This window comes from Macaca nemestrina, chromosome 4 (assembly GCF_043159975.1).
Source record: "Macaca nemestrina isolate mMacNem1 chromosome 4, mMacNem.hap1, whole genome shotgun sequence".
Classification (NCBI taxonomy): domain Eukaryota; kingdom Metazoa; phylum Chordata; class Mammalia; order Primates; family Cercopithecidae; genus Macaca; species Macaca nemestrina.
In genome coordinates, this window is record NC_092128.1 from 112,573,400 (window position 1) to 112,598,214 (window position 24,815).

At 41.7% G+C, this 24,815-nt stretch overlaps 1 protein-coding gene across 4 annotated transcripts in view; it reads right to left on the bottom strand.

Annotated features, from left to right (window-relative positions):
* The window catches only part of LOC105494186 (GLI family zinc finger 3), a 279,866-nt gene that overhangs the window by 192,133 nt on the left and 62,918 nt on the right, over positions 1-24,815 (bottom strand). Inside the window, exon 1 of one of the 4 annotated variants that reach the window (XM_071095091.1) lies at positions 2,700-3,624. The exons of the other annotated variants lie outside the window; for them this stretch is intronic. Coding sequence (XP_070951192.1) covers positions 2,700-2,808 — 109 coding nt within the window. The 5' untranslated portion in view covers positions 2,809-3,624. Of the gene's footprint in view, positions 1-2,699; positions 3,625-24,815 lie in introns of those variants that run through there. 4 annotated transcript variants of the gene reach the window in all.

Here is a 24,815-nt window from a genome sequence, read left to right on the forward strand (position 1 = left end):
TCACAGCAACCCAGTGATGGCAGTAGGACAAGGTATGAGGTCCAGTTTCCAGATCAGAAACTGGTCGTCATGTCCCAGGTGAGCAAGTGATGCAAAGAAAATTCCCATATGCTTTACTGAATCCACACATTCCTGTCCCTTGTTAACACGACAAGAGCTCTATTCCTGGGTAGGTTTTTGGAATGATACCTGGATATGTGACCCAACATCCACCACCACCAGTAAAAAGGAAAAAAAAAAAGAAGTAATGACATTGCTATGCACAGAAAATTTCACAACTGAGACACTCTCCCATTAAGTTTTTGGTAACATAAATCCACTCCTGGAAAACATCGAGAGAAACCCAAATGACAAATCTATGGGGAGACACCGGACCCGCACGGAGGACCTGCACAGGTGCAATCCTCCCACTTCCACGTGCAAAGACACACGCAGGCCCCACTGAGCGCTGCACACCCTCTCCACCGCACTCCAGGACTCAGCCAGGGGCTTTGTGTGTTCCAGGCATTTTTAATGTGTCTCCAGAAGCCTGGGGCCCCGCCCTCATGTCCTGAACAAGACACAGAGCATCGTCCCTCCTTTCCTCCCGGGAAATTGCTTCGCTGTGTTTGCAAGGAGCATTATTTCATTTGTTTTCCTATAATTCATTTGTTACATCTTATCAGCTTTTATTTCTTTAGTTATTTACATGTTGATGCTCTTTGAATAAAAACCAACGGAATCCAAGCCCTCGCCTCCCTGTTTCAGAATTCTCCCCAAGACTGACCAAAGAGAGATTAGAAATGAAAAACAGAAGAAGCTAAGTATATTCCAAAGCACTGTAGAATTATGCTAGGAAGTGGGAATAAAGTTCCTGTAGTTTTTAAAAGCAGAATATTTCCTCTTTCCATCTAGACTGCAGTTCTGCCAAGCCAGGGGCTGCTTCCTACAATGTCTAGAGCTTGGCTTCCAAAGGGCGTGAGCAAATAATGCCTACTCTAAGAACATTTCCAATACCCTCGGGGTCAGACTTTGCCCTTGTGCTGCTGCACATACATCTCCCATTGACAATGACAGATGACAGAGGGAGGGGCCCAGATAGATCAGGAGAAAGCACTCAGCTTTGTTTGCAACCTTTAAAGTGCACTGCCAGGCCTGCAACATGAGAGGGCTGCAGCAGAATTTGAAGCCTTGGGGAAATTCAAGTGACAACCTTCCCTCAAAGATGATGGGATTGCTCTCTCTTCCTACTTTCACCAACCAGGAGGTCCCAGGGTGAAAGGAGAGAACGTAGAAAATGCTCTCCATCAGGCTGAGTGCAGTGGATCACGCCTGTGATCCCAGCACTTTGCGAGGCCAAGGCGGGCAGATCACCTGAAGTCTGGAGTTCAAGACCAGCCTGACCAACATGGAGAAACCCCATCTCTACTAAAACTACAAAATTAGCTGGGCGTGGTGGCGCATGCCTGTAATCCCAGCTACTTGGGAGGCTGAGGCAGAAGAATTGCTTGAAGCCAGGAGGCGAAGGTTGCCGTGAGCCAACATCACGCCATTGCACTCCAGCCTGGACAACAAGAGCAAAACTCCATCTCAAAAAAAAAAAAAAAAAAAGAAAAAAAAAAGAAAAGAAAGAAAAGAAAAAGAAAATGCCCTCCATCAGAGCCATAGAGTAGCTTGTTTTAATATTTCTACTGTTCTTTTTGCCAAAGAATAAAACATAGTCTAGACTGACCAATATCCCAATGGCTTCCACTGGAAACCATTTGCTCCAAAGAACAGCAGGTTAGAGCTCAAACCAAGGCAAAATTTTCACCTCACTCCCCAACTGCTCAGTTTACAGAGCTCCATTCAACTTCAAAAGAGGTCCCTGGGATAGAAGGGAGTGGGCAGAGAGAGCAAGATGAGAATTCAGATAAACGAAAATGCAAAACCTGAAATGGCTGTTCCCCTCACTGCAGTAGAAAGCTCTGATGGCATGAAGAGCAAGCTGCCTCCTGTATTTTTTTTTTAAGATAATGACAATGATGAGCAGATAACATTATCAGCTTGTCTGAAGCTTCAGCAAGCATGCCCTGTAGCCCATAGGGTTTCCATACATTTTCCTGTGCCTCTGAACCCTCACAAATAAAGAGGTCTGCAGCCCCATCTCTACCCCTGGGAGGATGCTTCTGGACATTGATGACACGGTCAGCGAAGATCGCTGTGACCTGGCTGAACACTGCCCTGAACAGGCACTTAAGTGCAAGCACAAACCCATGGGTACTAACCATCTTTCAAAGCTCCCTACAGAAAGCACCTGCCAAATCCAGCATGCACTTGGGAATAGGAAAATATAAACAAAACAGTACCCTTGAGGGCCCCAGCAGGCTCGCCTTTAAAAGGGAGGAGGAGATCTACCTTATTTTCCAAGCGCTTGCCAAGACTCTTTCTTGAATTAAGAATTCTAAAACAACATCATGGAGCTTCTTCTATTAGTCTGCTATTAGTTGCTAGTCGCTGCTTACACAGAGTGAGTTAATTAGTGGCATCAAAGGCAGTACAATAAATTCCCAGGAGGGTCAAAAATTCTGCCTTCTGCTTAGTAGCACATTTATGCCCATCTCTCTCTGAGTCACAATCTCGCGAACATTTAGGTATTCAAGATTTCTTTGAGAATTCAGTTTTAGTCTTTGACAAGCAAAGAATGAAGAGTCTCTCTTTCTTACTTTGCACATACAGACCTGAGCAGTTAAGATTCCATAACGAGATCCACGGCCAACAGTTAAGCAGAAACAATGACAGGCCTGTTCCGAAGGCCAGAGGGTCCAGTTTGCTGCCGCCTGGCTGCATCCTCCGATGGGAATGATCCTATCACTCTGGAGATCTAGCCCAGCCCCTGTGTGGCCAGAGGACTTACAGCTTGGTTTTCCTTTAAAGGCACGAAGGAATAAACCTCTGTGTGCAGCGGCTTCTTCCTCTGGCAGTGCTTTCAGATGCTGGTTCCCAGGTCCACACCCTCCTCCCATCACCATCAAAGTCCTATTTCCTAACCTTTCTAACATTTTTCCCAACTGCAGAAGTGAACACAAACTTAATGGGTTACATCTGGTGTGTTTATGTTGCATGTTTTTGTTTTTAGAAGATCACGGAATAAGAAAGCCTGAGCATATGGTGGTATTATATTTTTAATAACATTTTAGAGACCATACTTATGCCCTTGCAGGAATCAAGCACTCTTGGAGAGTGCATTTAAATATCACGATAATACCATTATTGTACCAAAAGGAGTTAGAGGCCACATGACCCCCATGAGGGACAGACAGCAGGGCTCACCTACACTCAATCAGCCCCCCGGGCAAAGGCCAGGTGCTGCCTGGGTCAGGTTTCTGCAACAGAAACCCCCTCTAGCTATGGCCCACTGACCTCAGCTATGAAATGTGCATTTGAGAAACCCAAATGTAAATACCACCTTTTGATTCTTCACAATTATATCTAAGCAGCCTGCTTCTAGTGAGCTAGCCACAAAAGTCTGCACCTTTACAAAATCTCAGATAATGGCTCAGGTACTGCCTATGAGGGAGGAGGGAAAGGCCACAAAACATCACCTCTCACAAAGCACACCTTCATGGCCACAGACATGACCCTAGCTGCTCTCCTTCCTCACACCACAGCCCCAGGAGTTCACTCACTTAGCCACTAGGCTGCCATGTCTCTAAATTGTTTAAGAATTCAAATTTTTGGAGGAAAGGAAGGTAGGAGGAAGAGAAATATATAATTTCTATACAAAATTTCTAAATAAAAAGAAAAATGTCAAGGAAATGCACCAATTAGCATAAAAATGTATAGATTTTTAACATATTTCTCAATCATGTTAGAGTACAGAAAAAGCTGATGTTTGGTTTTTATTTTTAATTCTATGTATTACCTTTACTATAATTATCTAAAGAAGTTCAAATTAAGTACACACAAATTGAAAAATTATCCCACAAGTTTATCTGTTGAAGCCTTGCTTTCAACTATTTATCCCACCTCTTAAAACAATAGAATATAGCCAAGACACAGCAGGCTAGGTGTGCACATATTAATAACACCTCCTGCTGGTATAAGACTTTAAGAGATTTTGATAATTAGCCTACGTGAAATTATGTGATCATTTAATTATCTCCTATGCATATGCAAACACCTCCCCAAAATGCCAAAAATACCCTAAGGTCCCTCCGTAAAAACTTGTTAACTCAGTTTTTACCAGCCCACTCTGGAAAGGCATAAATGGGAAATGCGTTAACAACACTAGACTGTACTCCGCACCTCACATTTATTGAGCACTAACTAAGTGCCAGGCCAGAGCGATGTGCTCCGTATGCATTAATCCCACTGAGTCTTCACAGTCCTGTCCAGTATACAGTATCATCAACCAGTTATTCAGCTCAAAGTCCTGAGGTTCGCATGCTCTCACTCACAGGTGGGAATTGAACAATGAGATCACTTGGACACAGGAAGGGGAACATCACACACCAGGGCCTATTGTGGGGAGGGGTGGGAGGAGGGATAGCATTAGGAGATATACCTAAGGTAAATGACGAGTTAATGGGTGCAGCACACCAACGTGGCACATGTATACATATGTAACAAACCTGCACGTTGTGCACATGTACCCTAGAACTTAAAGTATAATAAAAAGAAAGAAAAAAATGCAAATAAATAAATAAAAATAAAAACAAAAGTCCTGAGGTTTAACAAAGGTTAAGTGACCGGCTTAAAGTCAACCTTCAGGTAAGTGCCCAGCTTGGCATGACTTTCTTGTGTATTATAAATTACTATTAACCCCTAAAATGTGTCTTCTGTGAGGAGTCTTTGAGAGCATTCATTTGCTTGCCATTGTTCTATCTGTATATGTGAAGACTATTTTCTTGTTTTTTGAGACAGAGTTTCGCTCTTGTTGCCTAGGTTGGAGGGCAATGGTGCAATCTTGGCCCACTACAACCTCCGCCTCCCGGGTTCAAGCCATTCTCCTGCCTCAGCCTCCTGAGTAGCATGAGAGAGAGAGCCAAGCACTACACCTGGCTAATTTTTGTATTGTTAGTAGAGACAGGGTTTCACAATGTTAGCCAGGCTGGTCTTGAACTCCTGACCTCAAGTGATCCATCTGCCTCGGAATTCCAAAGTGTGGGATTACAGGCATGAGGTGAGCCACCACACCTGGCCAAAGACTATTTTCATTATTAAAATTATTCTGCCTCTTCCTCTAAAGGTCATCAGGGAGAATACTACAGACTTAATCAAATGAACTTAATTGTAAACTTTAAGCCAGAGTCATGAATGAAATATGGTTCAGAAACTTCTTTGAATTTCTTATTCTACTTCCATTGTTGCTATTGTTGTTATTGTCAAGCTCAGGTCTTGGGCACATTTAGTATCTTGCAGTGTAAATGACACCTCTCATGCTATGGCTAAATTATCTTCCTGTCACACTATTTCTCCCCACACCTCCCCCTTTCTATAGGGTTTCCAGGTTCTGAATAGCTATTTTGAAAAGAAAAAGAAAAAGAAAAAAATATATATATATAAAAAAAACACTGTCTTCAGGGGGACTGGGATGAAGGCTTAGATGCAAGAAGCAGCCTGAGTATTTGGCTTGTGCTTAACTTAACAATAGCTCCAACAGTTAGAGCCTCACATAGTTTATTGAAAGGGCATATGTCCAAAAGTTAAAGAAGCATATGGTTTACAGAAAAAGGAAAAAAAACTTGCACTTGGAAGCAGCTTTGCTTGGATTATTTACCAACAAATGAAAGGCCCTTCATGCTGCCCAAGAGTATAATCCCTTCCCACTGGCTGGAAAGGAATGCTGAATGAGTCAATAAAGTCAGAATCATACAACACAGAGGCGTTCTCCCTCCCCAACTAAAGATGATTATCGAATTATAGCAAATTTAAGAAAGTTTTCTCTTTTTTTAATCAAGAACAAAACCAGACTACTTCTTAAAATGCGCTATTAGGAATTGTAACTGTTTCTAAATGTGCCAGATATATTTCCATCCATGCAATATTAAAACTAACAAGCGTCTTTTCAATTTCTTTTAATGATGGGGTATGCAATAAAAATACAGCAGTGCTTCATTTAGCCAAAGGAGCTGGAGCAAAAAAGACCTAAATAAATAAATAATAAGCGTGCATGGGCCACTTACCAAAAATAAAATCATTTCATTCAACCTTTTACAGGAGGTGCATGCAGCATTTTGAAAGCAAAAATTCTCATAACACAAACCTCCACTTAAAAATCACTGCCAAGGGCTGGAACCATGGCAGGATGTTATTTCTTTTTCAATTTATTTTTTAATGTTTGGGTATTAATGGCATCAACTGCCATGTGGTATAATAAGGCAGCACAGTGTAATAAAGGAGTTAGAAAACCTAGCTCCCAGACTTGCTCCTACCACTTAATCGGTATGTGACCCAGGGTACATTAAAATATATCGGGTTGTCAGCTGCCTCCTCTAGAAAAGGCAGATAGTAAAACATGCCCTTCTTACTTCATATGGTATTCTGAGGGTTAAACATAATAGCATATGAAAGAGAGCTTTATAAATTGTGGCATTTACGAATGCTAGGTACTATCACTAATCTGATAATCTGTGCGATAACGCAAAACAGGGTGGTAAGATAAACAAGCCCTGGGCCAGGCATTGGGTTTCCAGGCCTTGGGTGTCCAAACAGAATATACCTTATTCAAAATGCTTGAGACCAGAAGTCTTTTGGATTTCAAATTTTGTCAGATTTTGGAATATTTTGCATATACATAATGAGATATCTTGGGGATGGGACCCAAGTCTGAACACATAATTCATTTGTGTCTCATATATACCTCATATCCATAGCCTAAGGGTAATGGCATAGAATATTTCCAATAATTTTGTGTATGAAGCAAAGTTTTGATAGCAGCCCCTCACATGAGATCAGGTGCGGAGTTTTCTACTCGTGGCATCACATTGGTGCTCCCAAAGTGTCAGATTTGGGAGCATTTGGGATTCCAGATTTTCAGATCAGGGATGCCCAACCTATACTGCTAGAAATGTCTGATGTTAGGCAAATCACAGAATTTCTTTAGGCTGCTGTTTCCCCTTATATAAAATGGAACATCTCCTATCGACTTCAGCCAACTTCTCATAGACGTCCTAGGAAAAAGGATGGTGCAGAAGAGAGCTCCGTAACCTCTAAGGCAACAGACCAGTAGACGCCTCCACCAGGCATCAGGATAGACAGCTTAGGAGGGAGTAACTGCTGCTTCACAACCAGAAAAAAAGATCCAAGTTAATAATCTGTAATTAAAACTGGTCATCTCTTTTACCCACTTCTTCGACGTATCTCTGGTCAAGCCCAAGATCAACATTTACCAGACAAGTATGCTTAGTTCTTCAAATTTCTGTTGAAAACATCTATCCCTTCGACCCGGTTTTCTGCAGTGACTTGAGACACTTGAAATTTTCCCGAGGAATACATTTTGTTTCTCCATAAACAATATTTACTAAGAAAAATCAAGCAAATTATTTTAGGGTGATTGTTGACAACCTGTATCCCCTGATTGCTTTTGTACAGTCTATGAGTTCAAAATAGATCTCAAATTTTTTAATGGATGAAAAATAATTAAAAGAAGAATGATATTTCACAACAGGCAAAAATGATAGGAAATTTAAATTTCAAGGTCCGTAAATAATGTTTTGTTGCAACACAGCCAGGCTCATTCATTTTCATATTGTCTACAGCTGTTTTGGAGCCACAACAGCAGAGCTGAGTAGTGATAGAAACTAAATCGCCTGTTGAAATCTGAACATAGTTACTCGCTGGTCTTTTGCAGAAAAGGTGTGTTGTCCTCTGACCTACCTTGTCTCAGGATATGATAAGAACACCCATTAGTAAAACTATGAAACACGCCTAGGAAAAATATTCAAAAATAAGGCAACTATCATCTGCACAGTATTTAATATGAATGCTTTGAAATCTTAAAATAACTATGAGGCAGACAGCAATATCATCCTACAGATGACGGAAATAGGCTTAGAAAAATTAACTTCTCCAAAGTCACAAAGTTAGTAAGTCAGGGATCAAATCAGTCCCCTATGATTCTGAACCTGACAATTATAAGACCTAGTGTGGCACATACATTTGTTAATAGGGATGAAAGAGGCACATCCAAGAATAAAGTTTTGAGACTTCCTCTTCCCACATAATTGGGAAACTCCTTGCTAGAGGCAGAAACAAATGCAGTCAGGATTCCGAGGCAGTGTTTCCACTTCTTGTGTCAAAAATTGGGTAACAGAGTTTAGAGCAGGCCGAGTCAACACAAGCCCAGGTTGGTTCTTCACATTCAATTCATACAGACTCATCCACATCAAGGGCTCCGTGTGTCCCAGCATGAACCCTGATCTTCTTTTTTTTTTTTTTTTTTTTTGAGACGGAGTCTGGCTCTGTCACCCAGGCTGGAGTGCAGTGGCGCGATCTCGGCTCACTGCAAGCTCCGCCTCCCGGGTTTACGCCATTCTCCTGCCTCAGCCTCCCGAGTAGCTGGGACTACAGGCGCCTGCCACCTCGCCCGGCTAGTTTTTTTTTTGTATTTTTTAGTAGAGACGGGGTTTCACCGTGTTAGCCAGGATGGTCTCGATCTCCTCACCTCGTGATCCGCCCGTCTCGGCCTCCCAAAGTGCTGGGATTACAGGCGTGAGCCACCGCGCCCGGCAGAACCCTGATCTTCTAAGAGGAGTAAAAACAGAATGGCTGCTGCCCTCAAGGCCCACATGACTGATTTTTCTAGATGAGAAACTACCTGAAAAGGGACACAGAAGCTACAGGATTAGCACAGGGTAAGCAGTAATGTAAACATCAGGTAAAGGCCATGGAGAGGAAAGGCTTCTTCTTCAGGTTTTGACTGTGGGGGGATAGACCAAGCTTACCTTTGTAGAGGAGGTTTGAACAAGAATTGGTTTGGAAAGTCTCTAACTCAAAATTTCAAAGAGGCTGCGATCTCAACCCAACCCCTCAGGGATAGATCCAACTGAACTCAGTGACTACTCTGATACTCTAAAATATTGCACCTTCGGTTTAAGTTGAGAACACATGTAATTTTTCCTGCACTTTTCTTTATTCTTTAATTCACATCTTGAAGACACAAATGGAAATGTACTTTTTTTGGCAAAAAAGCTTGAAGAGAAATAATAATAGATTTCATACTGCACTGCTGCCAAGTCATTCAAAGAAGAACTCTTCCATCCTAATCACATCGTCTGGGCCAGTTCTACGACAGTTCCCAAGAAGAGTTGAGGAAAACGGCAACCAAAAGACATAATCAAGGCTGTGTTACTATGCCTGGCAATTCTGTCAATTCTACTAAGTTCCTCTCATCTACTCTACAATCTGTAGACAAAAATAAAAATCTTAGTATGGTCCAGCTAGAAAATGAAACAGCCCCTCCTATAAAATGAATGCATCTCAGAGCTCATTCAGCAGAATACTAGCAACCACTAAAACTTCAACCCCTGCTCTGTCACAAAGCAGCAGCTTCTCCTTGGCTCTCAAGTAGCTCGACCTTACAAAGCTCTCTTGCCTAAAGGAAATTCATTTTTGTTTCCCTTCCTATGGAAAGGAACTCCTCCTGGGGAGGAGTGGTCCAGAGGAAGAAGGAGTAAACACTTTTTTTTTTTTTTTTTTTTGTATTTTCAACATATCTTCAAATCTACGCGGCAACCTTGTGTTTTCCTGTCAAATAACAACTATATTCACAAACTAGATATCTTCCATCCAAACACTGATCTTTTGCAATACTGACCTCCTTCTGTAATATTCAGGTCACAGTCTTCCTTGCCAAGGGCCTCATAAATTACTCAGACTCAAACCAAGAGTTTCTATCTATCTCTATACACCTGCCTTTCTTTTCCCCACATTAAACAGTACTCTTATATCTCACCTCTGCTTGTCGCACCCCTCCAGACACTGCCAAAGAATGCTCGTCTCCATCACCAACATGCCTCTGCTCTGTAGCTGCCTCTCTCTGATTTGCCTTTTCCCCAACTGCAGTTGTCTCTACCTTTTCACTCTGAGTCCTCGTTGAACTCAACACTGCCTCTATCTAATGCACCATCTCTAGTTTGTTTTTTTTTTTTTTTTTTTTTTTTTTGAGACGGAGTTTTACTCTTGTTGCCCAGACTGGAGTACAATGGTGCAATCTCGGCTCACTGCAACCTCCACCTCCTGGGTTCAACCAATTCTCCTGCCTCAGCCTCCCAAGTAGCTGGAATTACAGGTGCCTACCACCACGCCTGGCTAATTTTTTGTATTTTTAGTAGGGACAAGGTTTTACCATGTTGGCCAGGCTGGTCTTGAACTCCTGGCCACAGGTGATCCACCAGCCTCAGCTTCCCAAGCGCTGGGATTACAGGTGTGAGCCACCGCACCTGGCCATGCACCATCTCCATTTTTTACACGTCACAACCACTGAGCACATCATAGACCTCATGACCCCAGTGTTTCTCTTTTTGACCTTTTGTGGCTTGCACTTGACCCCTAAAGTTTTCCACAATGTTTCTAAGGATTGTTCTTTGGCCAATTTAATGGCTTCCTTACTGTGCTGATGCTTCAGTCTTCCAGCCACTCTGTTCAAGTAATAATCTTTTGTTTACTTGTCTTTCAATCTTTGAAATTTGAATGGCTTTAAAATATTACTTTCCGAGTCTGTGTAATTTTTTTTCCTTTTGTAATGGGTCTATCTGGATAGAACTGAAATTCATTGTTAGAAAAAAACCAAAATGCATGCAAAAATACAGGTTCTAATTTAATGGCTAAGTAGAAAAATAATCACTAGAACACATCCTGTCCATACCCCTGCAATATACAGACAAGTTTCGAAAGCAGGAGTTTTAATGTAGTTGTATATTCCTGTGTTTAAATATATTTAAAGAATTTAAAGACCAGGCACGGTGGCTCACACCTATAATCCCAGCACTTTGGGAGGCTGGGGTGGGAGGATTGCTTGAGCCGAGGAATTCAAGACCAACTAGGCAACATGGTAAAACCCTGTCTCTACACGACACGCAAAAATTAGCTGGGCGTGGTGGTGCAGGCTTGTAGTCCCAGCTCCTTGGGAGGCTGGAGTAGGAGGATCCTTGAGGCTAAGAGGCAGAGGTTGTAGTAAGCCAAGACCGTGCCACGGCACTGTAGCCTGAGAGACCTTGTCTAAAAAAATGAAAATAAAAATAAAAAAAATCGCCGGGTGCGGTGGCTCACGCCTGTAAGCCCAGCACTTTGAGAGGCCGAGGCAGGCAGATCACGAGGTCAGGAGATCGAGACCATCCTGGCTAACATAGTGAAACCCTGTCTCTACTAAAAATACAAAAAATCAGCCGGGCATGGTGGCATGTGGCTGTGGTCCCAGCTACTCGCGAAGCTGAGGCAGGAGAATGGCGTGAACTCAGGAGGTGGAGCTTGCAGTGAGCTGAGATCACGCCACTGCACTCCAGCCTGGGCGATAGAGGGAGACTCTGTCCCAAATAAATAAATAAATAAATGTTTAAAAAATCTAAAAAGGGTTTTTTTTTTTTGTAATGAAATCTTTCATTCTAGGATCAGTCTTAACATTGCAAGGGAAAGCAATAATGAAATGATCATAAAGTAAATGAGGCTTTTAAATCCCTATTCACAGGCCAGAAGCAGTGGCACATGCCTGTAATTCCAGCACTTTGGGATGCCAAGGCAGGTAGATCACTTGAGGTCAAGAGTTCAAGACCAGTCTGGCCAACATGGTGAAATCTCATATTTACTAAAAATACAAAAATTGCCAGGCGTGGAGGTTGCCGTGAGCCTGGGCAACAGACTGAAACTGTGTGAAAAAAAAAAAAAAATCACTATTGAGTAGGGTGCGCTCTCTGGTGGGTTAAAACAGATCTGTTACAAATCTGCATGACAGTGTCCCTGCATCCCTACTATAGAAACCATAGAAACCAGCAAAAGTTCTGGTATAATACTTACCTATCCAATGTGAACTATCTTTCTACATGAAGGTTTCAAGAGTTCAAACAATATGCAAAAACATCAGGATTGTCATGGGTCTGGGAGGATACTTTTAAAATATCCCCTTAGAAATACACATTCCTGAAGCCTAAATATGGAAACTTTTTCCACATGAACACTTAAACATTAGAAAAGAAGTAACAAATTAGTTTAATTTCACTGATTGGGTCATGAAGACACAACTGTACCATACAATTTATCACGCCACTAAATCGAATAGACTGCTGGTGCATTTGGGGGTCTCATTCCCTACTTGTTCTGGGTTTAGGCCTTTTCAGTAACTAGCTGCTAGTGATGTCAAGTCTTGAACTTCTTTTGTACCTTCCTGAGCTGACCACAGAAAGACACATCTAAAATGTCTCTTAAAAGTGGGCAAGTCAATTTTGTAAAGTCACTGAGTATACGAATATTCTAAATAATTCAATCAAAAATGTAGAATCTAAGTCTTGCAAACAAAGTTAAAACCATAAAACCATAGATGAAAATCCAAAACATTAGGAAACAGATGCTTGGCAAATCCAAAAATTGCATATATTAAATCTTAATGTCAAGAGTACAAAAGACAACTCGTCATAGAGTAGTGAAAACGGAAGCAAAGTTAAAAGTTACGGTGTTTTGTATGCTCCCCTTCCTAAAAACCTTCTAGAAGCACATGCCACTTCCAGGCTCACAAACCTTGCATGAAGCCCAGGTGTATGCAAGACCAACTCCAAACTGCCCAGCCTGAATAGAGGCTCTGAGCACGAAGAACCATTCTCAGTCCCTTTTGTCCCACCTTCTAAGCCTGCTCAACTTTCCACCCAATGTCTACCAGAGCATTTCTTACCTTGTTTGGTAATTAGCTATTCACTTGTATGTCTCCACCACTAGAAAAGAAGATCCTTGAGGGCAGGGGCTGGAATTCGGTACTGTGTTATCTCTTATGTGCACACCAGAGGCACTACTGAAGAATTCTACAGATGAATAAATAATTGAATGAATGTGGTGGGACTTCCAGGGAGTGTCTGGAAGCAACAGTGTAAGTTTGCTGCTGTTGCTGTTCTTGCTGTCTTGCAAGGGTGGCCGAAACAACAGGCATCGTTCTGATCAGGATCAGGTCCCAGAGGGAGTAACACTGGAGCATCCCTGTGGGCCTTGGCAATGGGGCCCCAAGAAACAAGATGCCAAAAGTAAAAGCATAGCTCCAGCTGGGGGCTTGGAGGGACAACAAACAGGGGAGAAGGGGACAGAGGGAAGTCTCTTATGGCAGCATTCTGCCAGTGTGGCTCTGATTTTTTTTATTTTTTTTTGAGACAGGGTCTCGCTCTGTCTCCCAGGCTGGAGTGCAGTGGCACAATCTCGACTCACTGCACCCTCTGCCTCCCAAGCAATTCTCCCACCTCAGCTTTCCAAGTAGCTGGGATTACATGTACATGCCACCATGCCCAGCTAATTTTTTATTTTTTTATTTTTTTGAGATATAGTTTCAGGCTTGTCATCCAGGCTGGAGTGCAATGGCACGATCTCGGCTCACTGCAACCTCCACCTCCCAGGTTCAAACAAATCTGCCTCAGCCTCCCAAGCAGCTGGGATTACAGGCTGTCACCACCACCACACCCGACTAATTTTTGTAATTTTTAGTAGAGACGGGATTTCACCAAGTTGGCCAGGCTGGTCTCGAACTCCTGACCGCAGGTGATCCGCCCACCTCAGTCTCCTAAAGTGCTGGGATTGCAGACATGAGCCACCATGCCTGGCCTGGTTCTGATTCTTTATGCCTCTGTTAGCGTTTGTCAGGTTATCACCTAAGAACATGATATTGCTATTTGTCAACTTAAGGCTGGTGTCCTTTAATGGAAGACAAAATGTTAAGGACAGTAAGCAATGGGAATGAAAATAAACAAAGAGATAAAGGGCAAGAAAAATGGACACAAACTACCATACTATAGAATTCCTCTCTTCCAGCATCGATTTTCCATCTGTTCCACGCTCAAGGGAGTTGCTGTGAAGATTAATATTTAGTCCATGAATATGAGAGAAGTACAAGATGATTCATAGTTTACAGAGATACCCATAAAATTGGAAAAGCACCAGCAAATATCTGGCCCTCCTTGAGTTATTAAATTGTCAGTTTGTTTGGGAATTATTGATAAATTTTAAATAAGTATACACACACTTGAAAGACTGAAGAATGAAAATTTAACAGTTTAGCTTTTTCTGTATACATACAAACAGAAAGAGACAGAGAGCGAAATAAACGTAACTCTGGCAATTTCTTAAAAAGGTAGGGCATTTTTATGCAGCACATGTTTTTGTTTTTTCTCTTAACTATCAGCCTTTCATCTTGATGCTGGTAAGGACTGCATTTGCCACAGGCTGATAAGTGGATATGGCAGAACTTCAAAACTCATGTCAGCCAAAGAATTTAGAGAGAGAGAAAAAATCAGACATAAAGCTGGTAAAAAGCATCTATAAAAATTTTTAATGTCTTTTATTTAATTCTACCAAAAGATCACACAGCAGCAGGATCCAGATTTGGTACATCTCTCAAACTCAACTCATGCATGCACATGGCCTGAATCCAATTTCTTACCCCAAAGATTGTTTTTCATTACGCTAGTAAACCTAGGAAGGTTGCTTATAAGACCAACAAGTTAATAAACTCCTTCCTTTTAAGACAATTCAAAAGCCTTTAACTTACTAGAGTGAATCAAGAAAAACTGATAAAGAAGAAAATAACAAGACATAAGACATAATTCTTCATTTAGAAATGATAGCCTGGTCTGAAGCCAACAGTCATTATCTACAATTTAAATCAGAACTCAGTACCTTGTTAAGAAAACTTCATTACTCTCATCCTTCCTGAAAGTAACGTCAAAGAAAGACAAAAACACTGTGCATTGCAAGTCTGTGCTGTTCTTTACTTTGCTCAAGAGCTGTCAGGGGAGAGGAGAGAAGAAAGATGTGGGCGCAAGAAAGTTTGTGCAAGTATCAGTTCTACTCCCAACACCGGGGCACCAAAAAACATGTAGCAGAATATTCACAGGATCACTCTTTGTAACCAAAAATGTGAAGCTACCAAATGTCCATTAGCAGTAGGACAGATTCATAAATTGTGATATAGCCACACAAAGGAATACTATACGCCAAGAGGGATGAACATCTACAACTACATATAATGTAGATGAATCTGGTAAACACAATGAAGACCAAATAGAAGAAGCCAGATACAAAAAGAAAACACATTTATAAAGTTCGAAAACAGACTGAGCACTTTGGCTCATGCTTACAATCCCTGCACCTTGGGAAGCCGAGGTGGGAGGATCACTTGAGGCCAGGAATTCGAGATCAGCCTGGGCAAAACAGCAAGAACCCATCTCTAAAAAAAAGCTTTAAACAGACTGGATTAAGAAAATGTGGCACATATACACCATGGAATACTATGCAGCCATAAAAAAAGATGAGTTCGTGTCCTTTGTAGGGACATGAATGCAGCTGGAAACCATCATTCTCAGCAAACTATCACAAGAACAGAAAACCAAACACTGCATGTTCTCACTCATAGGTGGGAATTGAACAATGAGATCACTTGGACACAGGAAGGGGAATATCACACACCGCGGCCTATTGTGGGGTGGGGAGAGGGGGGAGGGACAGCATTAGGAGATATACCTAATGTAAATGACAAGTTAACGGGTACAGCACACCAACATGGCACATGTATACATATGTAATAACTCCACACGTTGTGCACATGTACTCTAGAACATAAAGTATAATTTAAAAAAATAAGAAAATTTTAAAAATTGCCATGCATGGTGGCACGCACTAGTGGTCCCAGCTACTCAGGAGGCTAAGGCAGGAGGAACACCTGAGCCTGGGAGGTTGAGACTGCAGTGAGCTGTGATCGCACTACTTCACTCCAGTCTGGGCAATGAAGTGAAATCCTGTCTCAAAAAAAATTAAAAATAAAAAAAATAATAAAATACATACTGTTAGGTGTCAGAGATCAAGAGGGGCTAGAGGGTGCTGAATGGATCTGTTTCTTGAGTCTGATTCTAGCTTCACAAATGTTTGGTTTGTGAGAAATCATCTAACTGTCCATTTATGATATGTGTCCTTTTCTACATGCATATTCTCTTTGGTATAAAATGGAAAGTGTCAATTCAAAAAACTTCCAGACAGCCCTTCAATGTCTGCTTCAGATTTGTCTCTGTGCACCCATTCACAGGCACCATTGTTTTTCTAAAATATGAAACTTACAGCTGTTTATTTTAGACAGTCTAATATACATTCAAACATTTGCAATATATAACAAAATGTTACTCTGTCACAAAAAAACCACCTCAAACTGTGCATGAACAGCCAACTCACTGAAGAAGAAATTTAAATGTGCAATAAGAAAATGAAAATTCATTTTATTTCATTGTGTTATAAAAAAATAAAATTGAAACATGATGCTATTTTTTGTCTTGGTATCAAACGAAAAAGTGCTGGTAAAGGTTTAGTAAAGGAACATGCACTTTTATTAGCAGGGTAGCATTGGTGCATGTTGAATCTCACATATACATACACCAATTTGATGATATGGGTGACAAATCTTAAATGTATATACTGGTTGACCCAATCCTCCCCTTGCTGGGTACATACCCGAAGGAGAAATTCAGGTACTAGGCAAAGACTTCCCTAAAAGGATGTTCACTGAAACAATATTTATAATACAGCTAGTAAAAGTCCTAAATGGCCAACAATAGAAGATTAATAATGTCCACAAAGCACAAAAAAGAGAAGATAAGAGGAAAGAGAAAAGAACAGAAAGCAAATACCAAAGTGTTAGCAGTGATGGTTATCTGTGAGACATCAATTACTGGTGTGTTTTTAATCTTATATTTACTGTATTTTCCAATATTTCTCTAAAATTAAAAAAAAAATTAGGCCAGGCACAGTGGCTCATGCCTGTAATCACAGTACTTTGGGAGGCCAAGGCAGGCAGATCACTTGAGGTCAGGAGTTCAAGACTAGCCTGGCCAACATGGTGAAAACCTGTCTCTACAAAAAATACAAAAAAATTAGCTGGGCATGCTGGGACGTGCCTGTAATTCCAGCTACTCGGGAGGCTGAGGCACGAGAATCACTTGAGCCCAGGAGGCAGAGGTTGCAGTGAGCTGAGATTACACCACTGCACACCAGCCTGGGCGATAAAGCGAGACTGTGTTTTTCCAAAAAAAAAAAAAAGAGTGTGTGTATATATATGTATCTATTATATATATATTTATATAAATGTATATATTTATATAAATATATATAAATTTATATAATAGATATGTAAAATATATATCTATTTTATATATATTTATAAATTTATATATAATAGATATCTATTTTGTATATTTATAAATTTATACTATATATACAAATATATATTTATATAAATATATATTTATGTATGTAGAAATAAATGTGTTTTTTTCAGGGCTGTTTCAAACTTAAATATTACAGTTCTTAAAGAGAACTTACTGACTTCTTAAGAAAGCACCTGATCTTTTTAAAATACAAGTTAATGGTAAACAAAAGAGATGCCAGCACTCTCACCACAACTGCCACAATCAAGTATTTGCTTGAGAATTATTTTTTTCTGCCCTAAATCCCCTGTAGGGGTGGGAAGAGGGTATTAGACATTCTGTGAGCTCATGCCCAGTTTAACTCTAATTCCTCAGGCAAAATATAACCTGTGAGGATACACTTGTGGCTTCTCCCTGCAGCAACAATCTGATTGACTCAGCACACATTTATTAATCATTCTATGTTAAATTACGGGGTTCTATAACAATTGTGCAATGTCCTCCATTTCCCACTCACACCACTTTCCCGCTCTTCTAACTCTATACAGCTCTAGGAACTGTATTATCAGTTCACTGTCTTGCATCTCACCTTAGCTTCTAATAAGTGTGAGATTCAAAACTAGACTTGATCACAAAATTTTCAAGATTGTTCAGAAGTCTGTATGAGATGTGATTTCATGGCCTTTTCTATCATACAAGTCCACTGTCACAGGCTTCACAAAACAGACATTTAGCAAGACATTTTAACACTTCTTCCCACATGAAAACGTCAAGATTTTTTTAAAAAAAAACTTTTCCTATGCAGAGAACTAAGGAGATAATGGGCCTAAGTACAGAAGAAGCAAATTAAAAAGAATTTCCAACTCCCACATCACTATGTTTAAGCAATGTGAATACATCCACAAGTAGAAAAAAGACGAGAAGGAAATGTACTAAAATGTTAACAATTGTCATCCGTACATGAATAGTGAAATAAGGGTAATATTTGTTTTCTTTTGCTATATTCTTCAATATTTTTTCATACTTTACACATTGATTATTGCTTTTGTTATTAGAAACCTTAATCAAATGCTACAGGACAGAAAATGTGGGGAGAGAAAAGATAAACATCTGGGAATCCAAGGTCCGGGGACTTAGAACTTGTCAACTTGCTCAAGTTTATACAGTTCCTAAAGCTTTCTTCCAAATGTAGGTTAAAGCTAAGTCACTGAGTCCTCAGAGAATTCCTTCTGTCACTGCAGACAGCCTTTTGGCATTTATAATCCATAGTGGAGGCTGAAAATACAGGGGACAATAAAGAAAAGACCCAAGACTGTGCCATGATCTGTTTTTATCCATTTTTCTTAGAAATTTTAATGGTATTTGGGGGCAGAGTTTCCCACAAAAATTGAACAGAATGTACCTTCACATTGACTCTGAGAATAAAACAATGTTAACTGCTCCAAAGGGCAGCGGGTGGGGGTGTCTACAGGACTCATGCACATTCTGTTCTCATGCATGAGATCTCAGCTGTGGGTTTTGAACAGAAAAGTATTTCCTTCTAGTCTTTTCTCTACTCCTGGATGTATTCACATTGCTTAAACATAGTGACATGGGAGTTGGAAATTCTTTTTAATTTGCTTCTTCTGTACTTAGGCCCATTATCTCCTTCTTAGTTCTCTTCTTAGGAAAAGTTTAAAAAAAAATGAAGTTTTCACTTGGGAACATAAAATAATGTTAACTGCTCCAAAGGGCAGGGGGTGGGGGTGCCTACAGGATTCATGCATATTCTGCTGTCATGCATGAGATCTCAGCTATGCATTCCAAACAGAAAAGAGGGATCCCCATGTCCTAACTGACTGCCTCTGTGATAGAGGAGAATTTGCATGGCTGGCATTTCTATCAACCAGCAGAATTAGATAGTAAGAAGAAAAAGGATAAACTTTTTTACACTAAAAAGTGTAAATGAGTTAAATGAATAAAATGGCCTTGAAATCATCCCGCACCCAGGTAAATGTATGGGTTTGTAGGCATTCTTTGGAGATTCCCCCCTTCATGGTAGCCCATCCAAGAGGATCTGCGGCTGAGTGGTTTGTGCAGCAGGAGGGATGGACAGCACCGAGGCATCCAATCCTCCTGGTCCAGCCTCTGGCCTGGGCCTCCAAATGGTTGCCTGGGAGAGGAGATGAGTTTTCAGCAGTGGAGCTGAGAGTTTTCCTTGAGTAAAGTTAACACAATTCATTACTTGGCTATTAACACCTTCTATTTAACAAAGCATAGGCCATCTATGACTCTCAAAGAGCCATTCACCTTCTACCTAATATCACTCTCACAGCAACCTTGCAAATTATGAAGATCATTCCACATTTTACAATTATGAAAACAGACTTGTGATGAAGCATCTTACTCCAAATCCCATTCCTGGGAAGCAGCAGTCAGAAGGAGAGAGAAAGGATCACAGACAAGTGAACAAGAAGTCCAGTGCCCTTACCTGGCAGTGCCTGCCCTTTGCAGGGCAGCGGTAGACCTTACTCTTCCCTGCAAGTCAAACTGTCACCACGATGGGTATATTTTTATGTTGCATTCTCCCACAGGTAAATGTACACTAAGTGATGGTGAAATACTTGATGCCTTGCTGATTTGGAGACACGCAACCTCCATGAGCACCAGGCTGGATTAGCCAAGCCATGGTTGACAGACACAGCGGGCAAAAATTATTATAAAAGAATCAGCTGAAATGCCTAACACAGAGACAGAAATCTTTTCTCTCTCTTCATGTCCCGTCATATCCCAAACAACTTTAAGTTACTTATTTCTAAAGCCCAGTCTGGCCCTAATTTCTGAAAAAAAATATTTTTTAAAATTGCATTAATATGACTTTTTCAGCCTTCGCAATAAAACCAGCAGGATGAATGGATGAATGTCATCCACAGATCCAGGTAACGAGGGTGCAGTCTATTTTGGCTTTTGTGGAAAGCTGCCCATTTATTCTGATTTAGAAGCAAATAAATATTATAATATTCTCCAAGCATTTTTTTCCTGTATTTTCCTGTCCTCTTTCCCTTTTTTTCACATGTAACCTGAATGATCCTGCCAGAGTCTGACGAGAGCCTTCTAAACCAGGCTCCTTTCACGAGCACAAAAGACTTTCAGAACCTCTCATTCCCCCAAAGCAGAAGGAAGCTCAGAGAATTCTTTGGGAACACGATCAACTCTAGCACAGTCACTGGCTCTCAGGAAGGGTCCAGGTTCCCTGCAACAGGGGAGTGACCCAGGGGAGATGAGGAAGCAAAGCACACGCTGAGGGAACCCGAGAACAGAAGCAGAGCTGGTCTGTTCTGATTACGGTTCTGAACAGAATCAGCCCCTAACCAGTTTACACTTCCAGTCATTTTATGCTGGGCACGAGCTTGACCACTGCCACATGGCTTTTGCTTCTGAGAAATCACTGAAGGATTATAGAAATTTTAGCCTGCTATGTTAATTCTACCAAAATATCCTAATTCTGCATTTTTCCAAAGGGCCAAAAGGCCATGGAAAGCAGGGAGCTGGTGGTATTTGATTTTCTAAAAAAATTAAATTAAATGCAGTATGGTTTCATGTATTCCATAGGATAAAAGACTCTCAAACATGTACAAGCCATTTATAGTTAAAATACTAGATAAAACATAAACGTTCTAATTGAGAATTTCTGATGATCATTTCATTGAATTTAAAATCAATAAAGAACACCCATCATCTGGGTAACTCATTTTGCGTTTCCATCTGACTTATTCCACCTAAACCAGGTAACCTTCCCCCAAAATAAATATTTCTTTTGACGTCGCCTATGAAATGTGGAATTGACCCAGAAATTCTAATTTCCTGACTTTGTTTACTGAGAACTCAGATTCAAAACTGGGTCAAGAGATGTCTGCATTGTATGTCAAAACTTCTTCCAACTGAATTCACCTTTCAGCCAGTCCCACAGACTCAGTGGACTTCATCCCAAATGCCTGTTTATTCATTTCCTCCCCTGGAAACGTTAAAAGCTCCGTGTTGTTAACCAGCTGGTTAGAGTTGAGCAAATCCTCATAAATCAGCCCTTTGCCCAACGAGCTGGGAGTTCATGGTCGCTCTTCCCTGACACACAGAGAAAACAACTGAAGCACATTTCGGTTCACAAAAGAACATTCACACGTTCACAGACCTCGGCTTTCATCTGTCGGATCACAGTTCGTTTTTGATGAACTGTGTTCATCAGCCGCCCCCCAGGGCCGCACAGAGGGTGATGGCACGGGCGAGGAGTCTGGCTGCCGGGGTTCAAGGCCTGGCTCCGTCACTACACTCAGCTCCGGCTCAGGCAAGTCACTGAACTCCCTGAGCGCCATTTCCTCGTCTGTAAAACGTGGAAACAGCAGTGGGCTTGCCGGGAGGATTAAGTGAGGATGCACAGGGGAAGTGTTCTATAGATGTCAGCTCGCAGTAGAACCTCTGCCCCCATGCTGACATGAAGTATGTCTATGAAGTGGTGGGATTGTCTTTCCTGCCTGATTTCTGTAAATGCCATCTGTTACCTTACAGTCACACCCTGTGCAACTGTTTGAGTCCATTAAATTCCCGGAGAGACCCTGAGACTAGCTGATCAAAAACACACCACCTATGTGGTACTTGGTCTGTCCGTGTGTCTGTGATCAACAAAGTGATGAACGCTTTTAAGTGTTGGGATTTGCCAGTGATGCTGGCATGAATAAAGTACGCTGGGCCAGTCCCCCCGAAATGCTTGTCTTCTATACCTCAGTCCAGTTGTATAAGCTGAGGAAACAGACTTTATCCTTTTGGGGCTCAGTCTCTTCATTTGGAAAAATAGGGGCTGCAAACAGTGGCTCATGCCTATAATCCCAGCACTTTGGGAGGCCAAGGTGGGTTGATCACTTGAGGTCAGGAGTTCAAGACCAGCCTGGCCAACGTGGCAAAACCCCATCTCGACTAAAAACACAAAAATTAGCCAGGTGTGGTGGCGCACACCTGTAATCCTAGCTATCTGGGTGGCTGAGGCACGAGAATCACTGGAACCTGGGAGGCAAAGGTTGCAGTGAGCTGAGATTGCACCACTGCACTCCAGCCTGGGTGACAGAGCGAGACTCTTGTCTCCAAAAAAAAAAAAAAAAAAAAAAAAAAAAGGAATGAGAGTAGTAGTCTCTCTTACAAAACTTTTGCGACTGAAAGTGAGTTTTATACAAAGTTGTATAAAAAGCATAAACATTAAAAACCATTAACTCTATATGGGAATAACTGGATTCCAAATTGCATACCATGATGTATAGTAACACTACAGGAACAACTACCGAATATCAGACTGTACAAAACCCTTTACCTCTTTGATTTCCTTAAATCCTCACCATGAGTTTATTGTTTCCATTTTATAAAATAAATATAAATAAATAAAACCAAAGCTTATAGAAGGTAAGAAACTTCCCTAAGACCGCACAGCAGAGACAGAAATTAAGCCTGGGTCTGTTGGATCCCACAGCCCAAGCACATAACTCTGAACGGTACAGGGCCCAAAACCACCCTCTTATTAGCAGCAAGTCTGAACTTGTCACCTGAGCTCCAAATCACAGACAGAATGATAAAGGAGGATAGCCACACAAGTCAGGCACGGTGACCGAAACAGGGACTGATGTCCTGGCCAGCTTGTCATGAAGCCCTATTTCAATCTGGTTAACATTTACTCATACCCCATTACTTTAGCCCCAATAGGCTGGTGCTGACCCAAAGATATCCTCAAAGATCCATCAAGATGCCAGAAGGCAGCTGGATTCCAAGCAGAGGTACAGAGAATGCCCCCTCTACAGTTCTGTACAGGACTTTCCCCACACATCCTGACAAATCCTGTGAAGGCCCATAGGTCACATGAAGTCCTTCATGAAACAGATCTATCAGCTCAGGTTTCTAAACCTTCTTCTCTAACACCACCCAGGTTCCTCTCTCTCTTTCTCTCCAGGGCCTGCCTGTTCCTTGTGCAGTCAGAAGAACAAGACATGAATTCATGCAAACAGATGCCCAGAGAGGCACAAGCCCATGGCTTACACAAATAGCGGGGACTGCCAACCCCAGTCTGAACTCTGCCAGAACAATCTGCTTCCTCATCTTTTATGGGTCTAAGACAATCTGCTTCTCTAGCAATAGGCTATTGAGAAAAATAAAAGGTCCACAACTTAATTCAGTGAGCATTCACTCAAAGAAACTATTCCCTGAATCTTTACCTAGTTTTGCTGCTCTCCTTTGGAGGTCAGTGAAGGTGGGATATTGATCCCCAGGGTCCACGGCCCAGCCCTCCTCAGCGCAGCCCTGCCTGAGGGTCCTGGGAAACCAGGCAATGCTGGAACCCAAGGACAAGCACAGGAACGCTTCCCTCTCCCCTCAGGCACTTTTTAAATCGAGCCCCCAGATTTCCAGGTAGGGGGCCAAGCTATCCAATAGAAGGCATACACTAAACTGAGGAGCCAGACTCGAACGGGAAGTGGCCTTCTCATGGAGCTAAGAAGCGACTCTGTTCATTGATTTATCCATCCTTGTCTAATTCACCTGTTTACTGGACACCCGCTTTGCTACACGAGGTGCTGATCTAGGTGCTGATGCTCCAGGGACAGGGACGCTCCAGTGATAGGGACACTGCGTCCTTCCCTTGAGAGCTTACGTGTCCTGGTTGCAGCCCATATTCTAGTAGGGATGGGTGAGAGTGATAGAAAGTGAGTGGCCAGAGGTGGAGAGGAGTGTCAGTGAAGGCCTCAGGGACCCTCACACCAAATATTGAGGAATATGCCCTCATGCAGAGTGGGGAGAAGAGAAGGAGAGAGCAGGAGGTCGCATATTCAATGATCAAAAACAGAAAGAGGACTGTGACTTCAAATAAAGAGAAAGATTTCATGACCTTGGCCTTTTAGAAGCTAAGGGAACTGAAACTGAAAAGGTCAGATAAGGGAGGAAAATGAGGCAGAGTCCACAATTATCACCTGTTTAAAGGTGAGGAAAATTAAGTGCGAAAAGAAACAGAACACAATTGGCATAAGGAAGTGTTGGTTTGTGAACCCCATCAGTCTGATCCAGAACTTAACCCTTTGCCCACTGGGCTCCAGTTCTATGGCTTAAAAACATGTAGATACTTAAAATCCTAAATATGATGGAAGGAAGATCATCAATAAGCGGCTTATTCAAAGGTTATGGGGACTAAAGACAAACGAAAGAGTAAATTAATGTGAAAAAACGTAGATGGGCCAGCAGAGATAAGCAAGGGGAAGGTTTAACCAAGAGAAGCTGATGCAAACAACGGTGTGCTCCTCTGCAAGAGTGCACCCTGTCTCCTCGACGGGCTCGTCCAGTAAGACAATAGCAGAGGCTCACATGCTGCTGGGATGCCTAACATATGATGCCTGGAGAGGCTTTGCTAGGGGCAGTATCACTCACGACTCCATAAAGATTCATGCAACCCCACTCAGTGTAGGGACCAGCTGGACC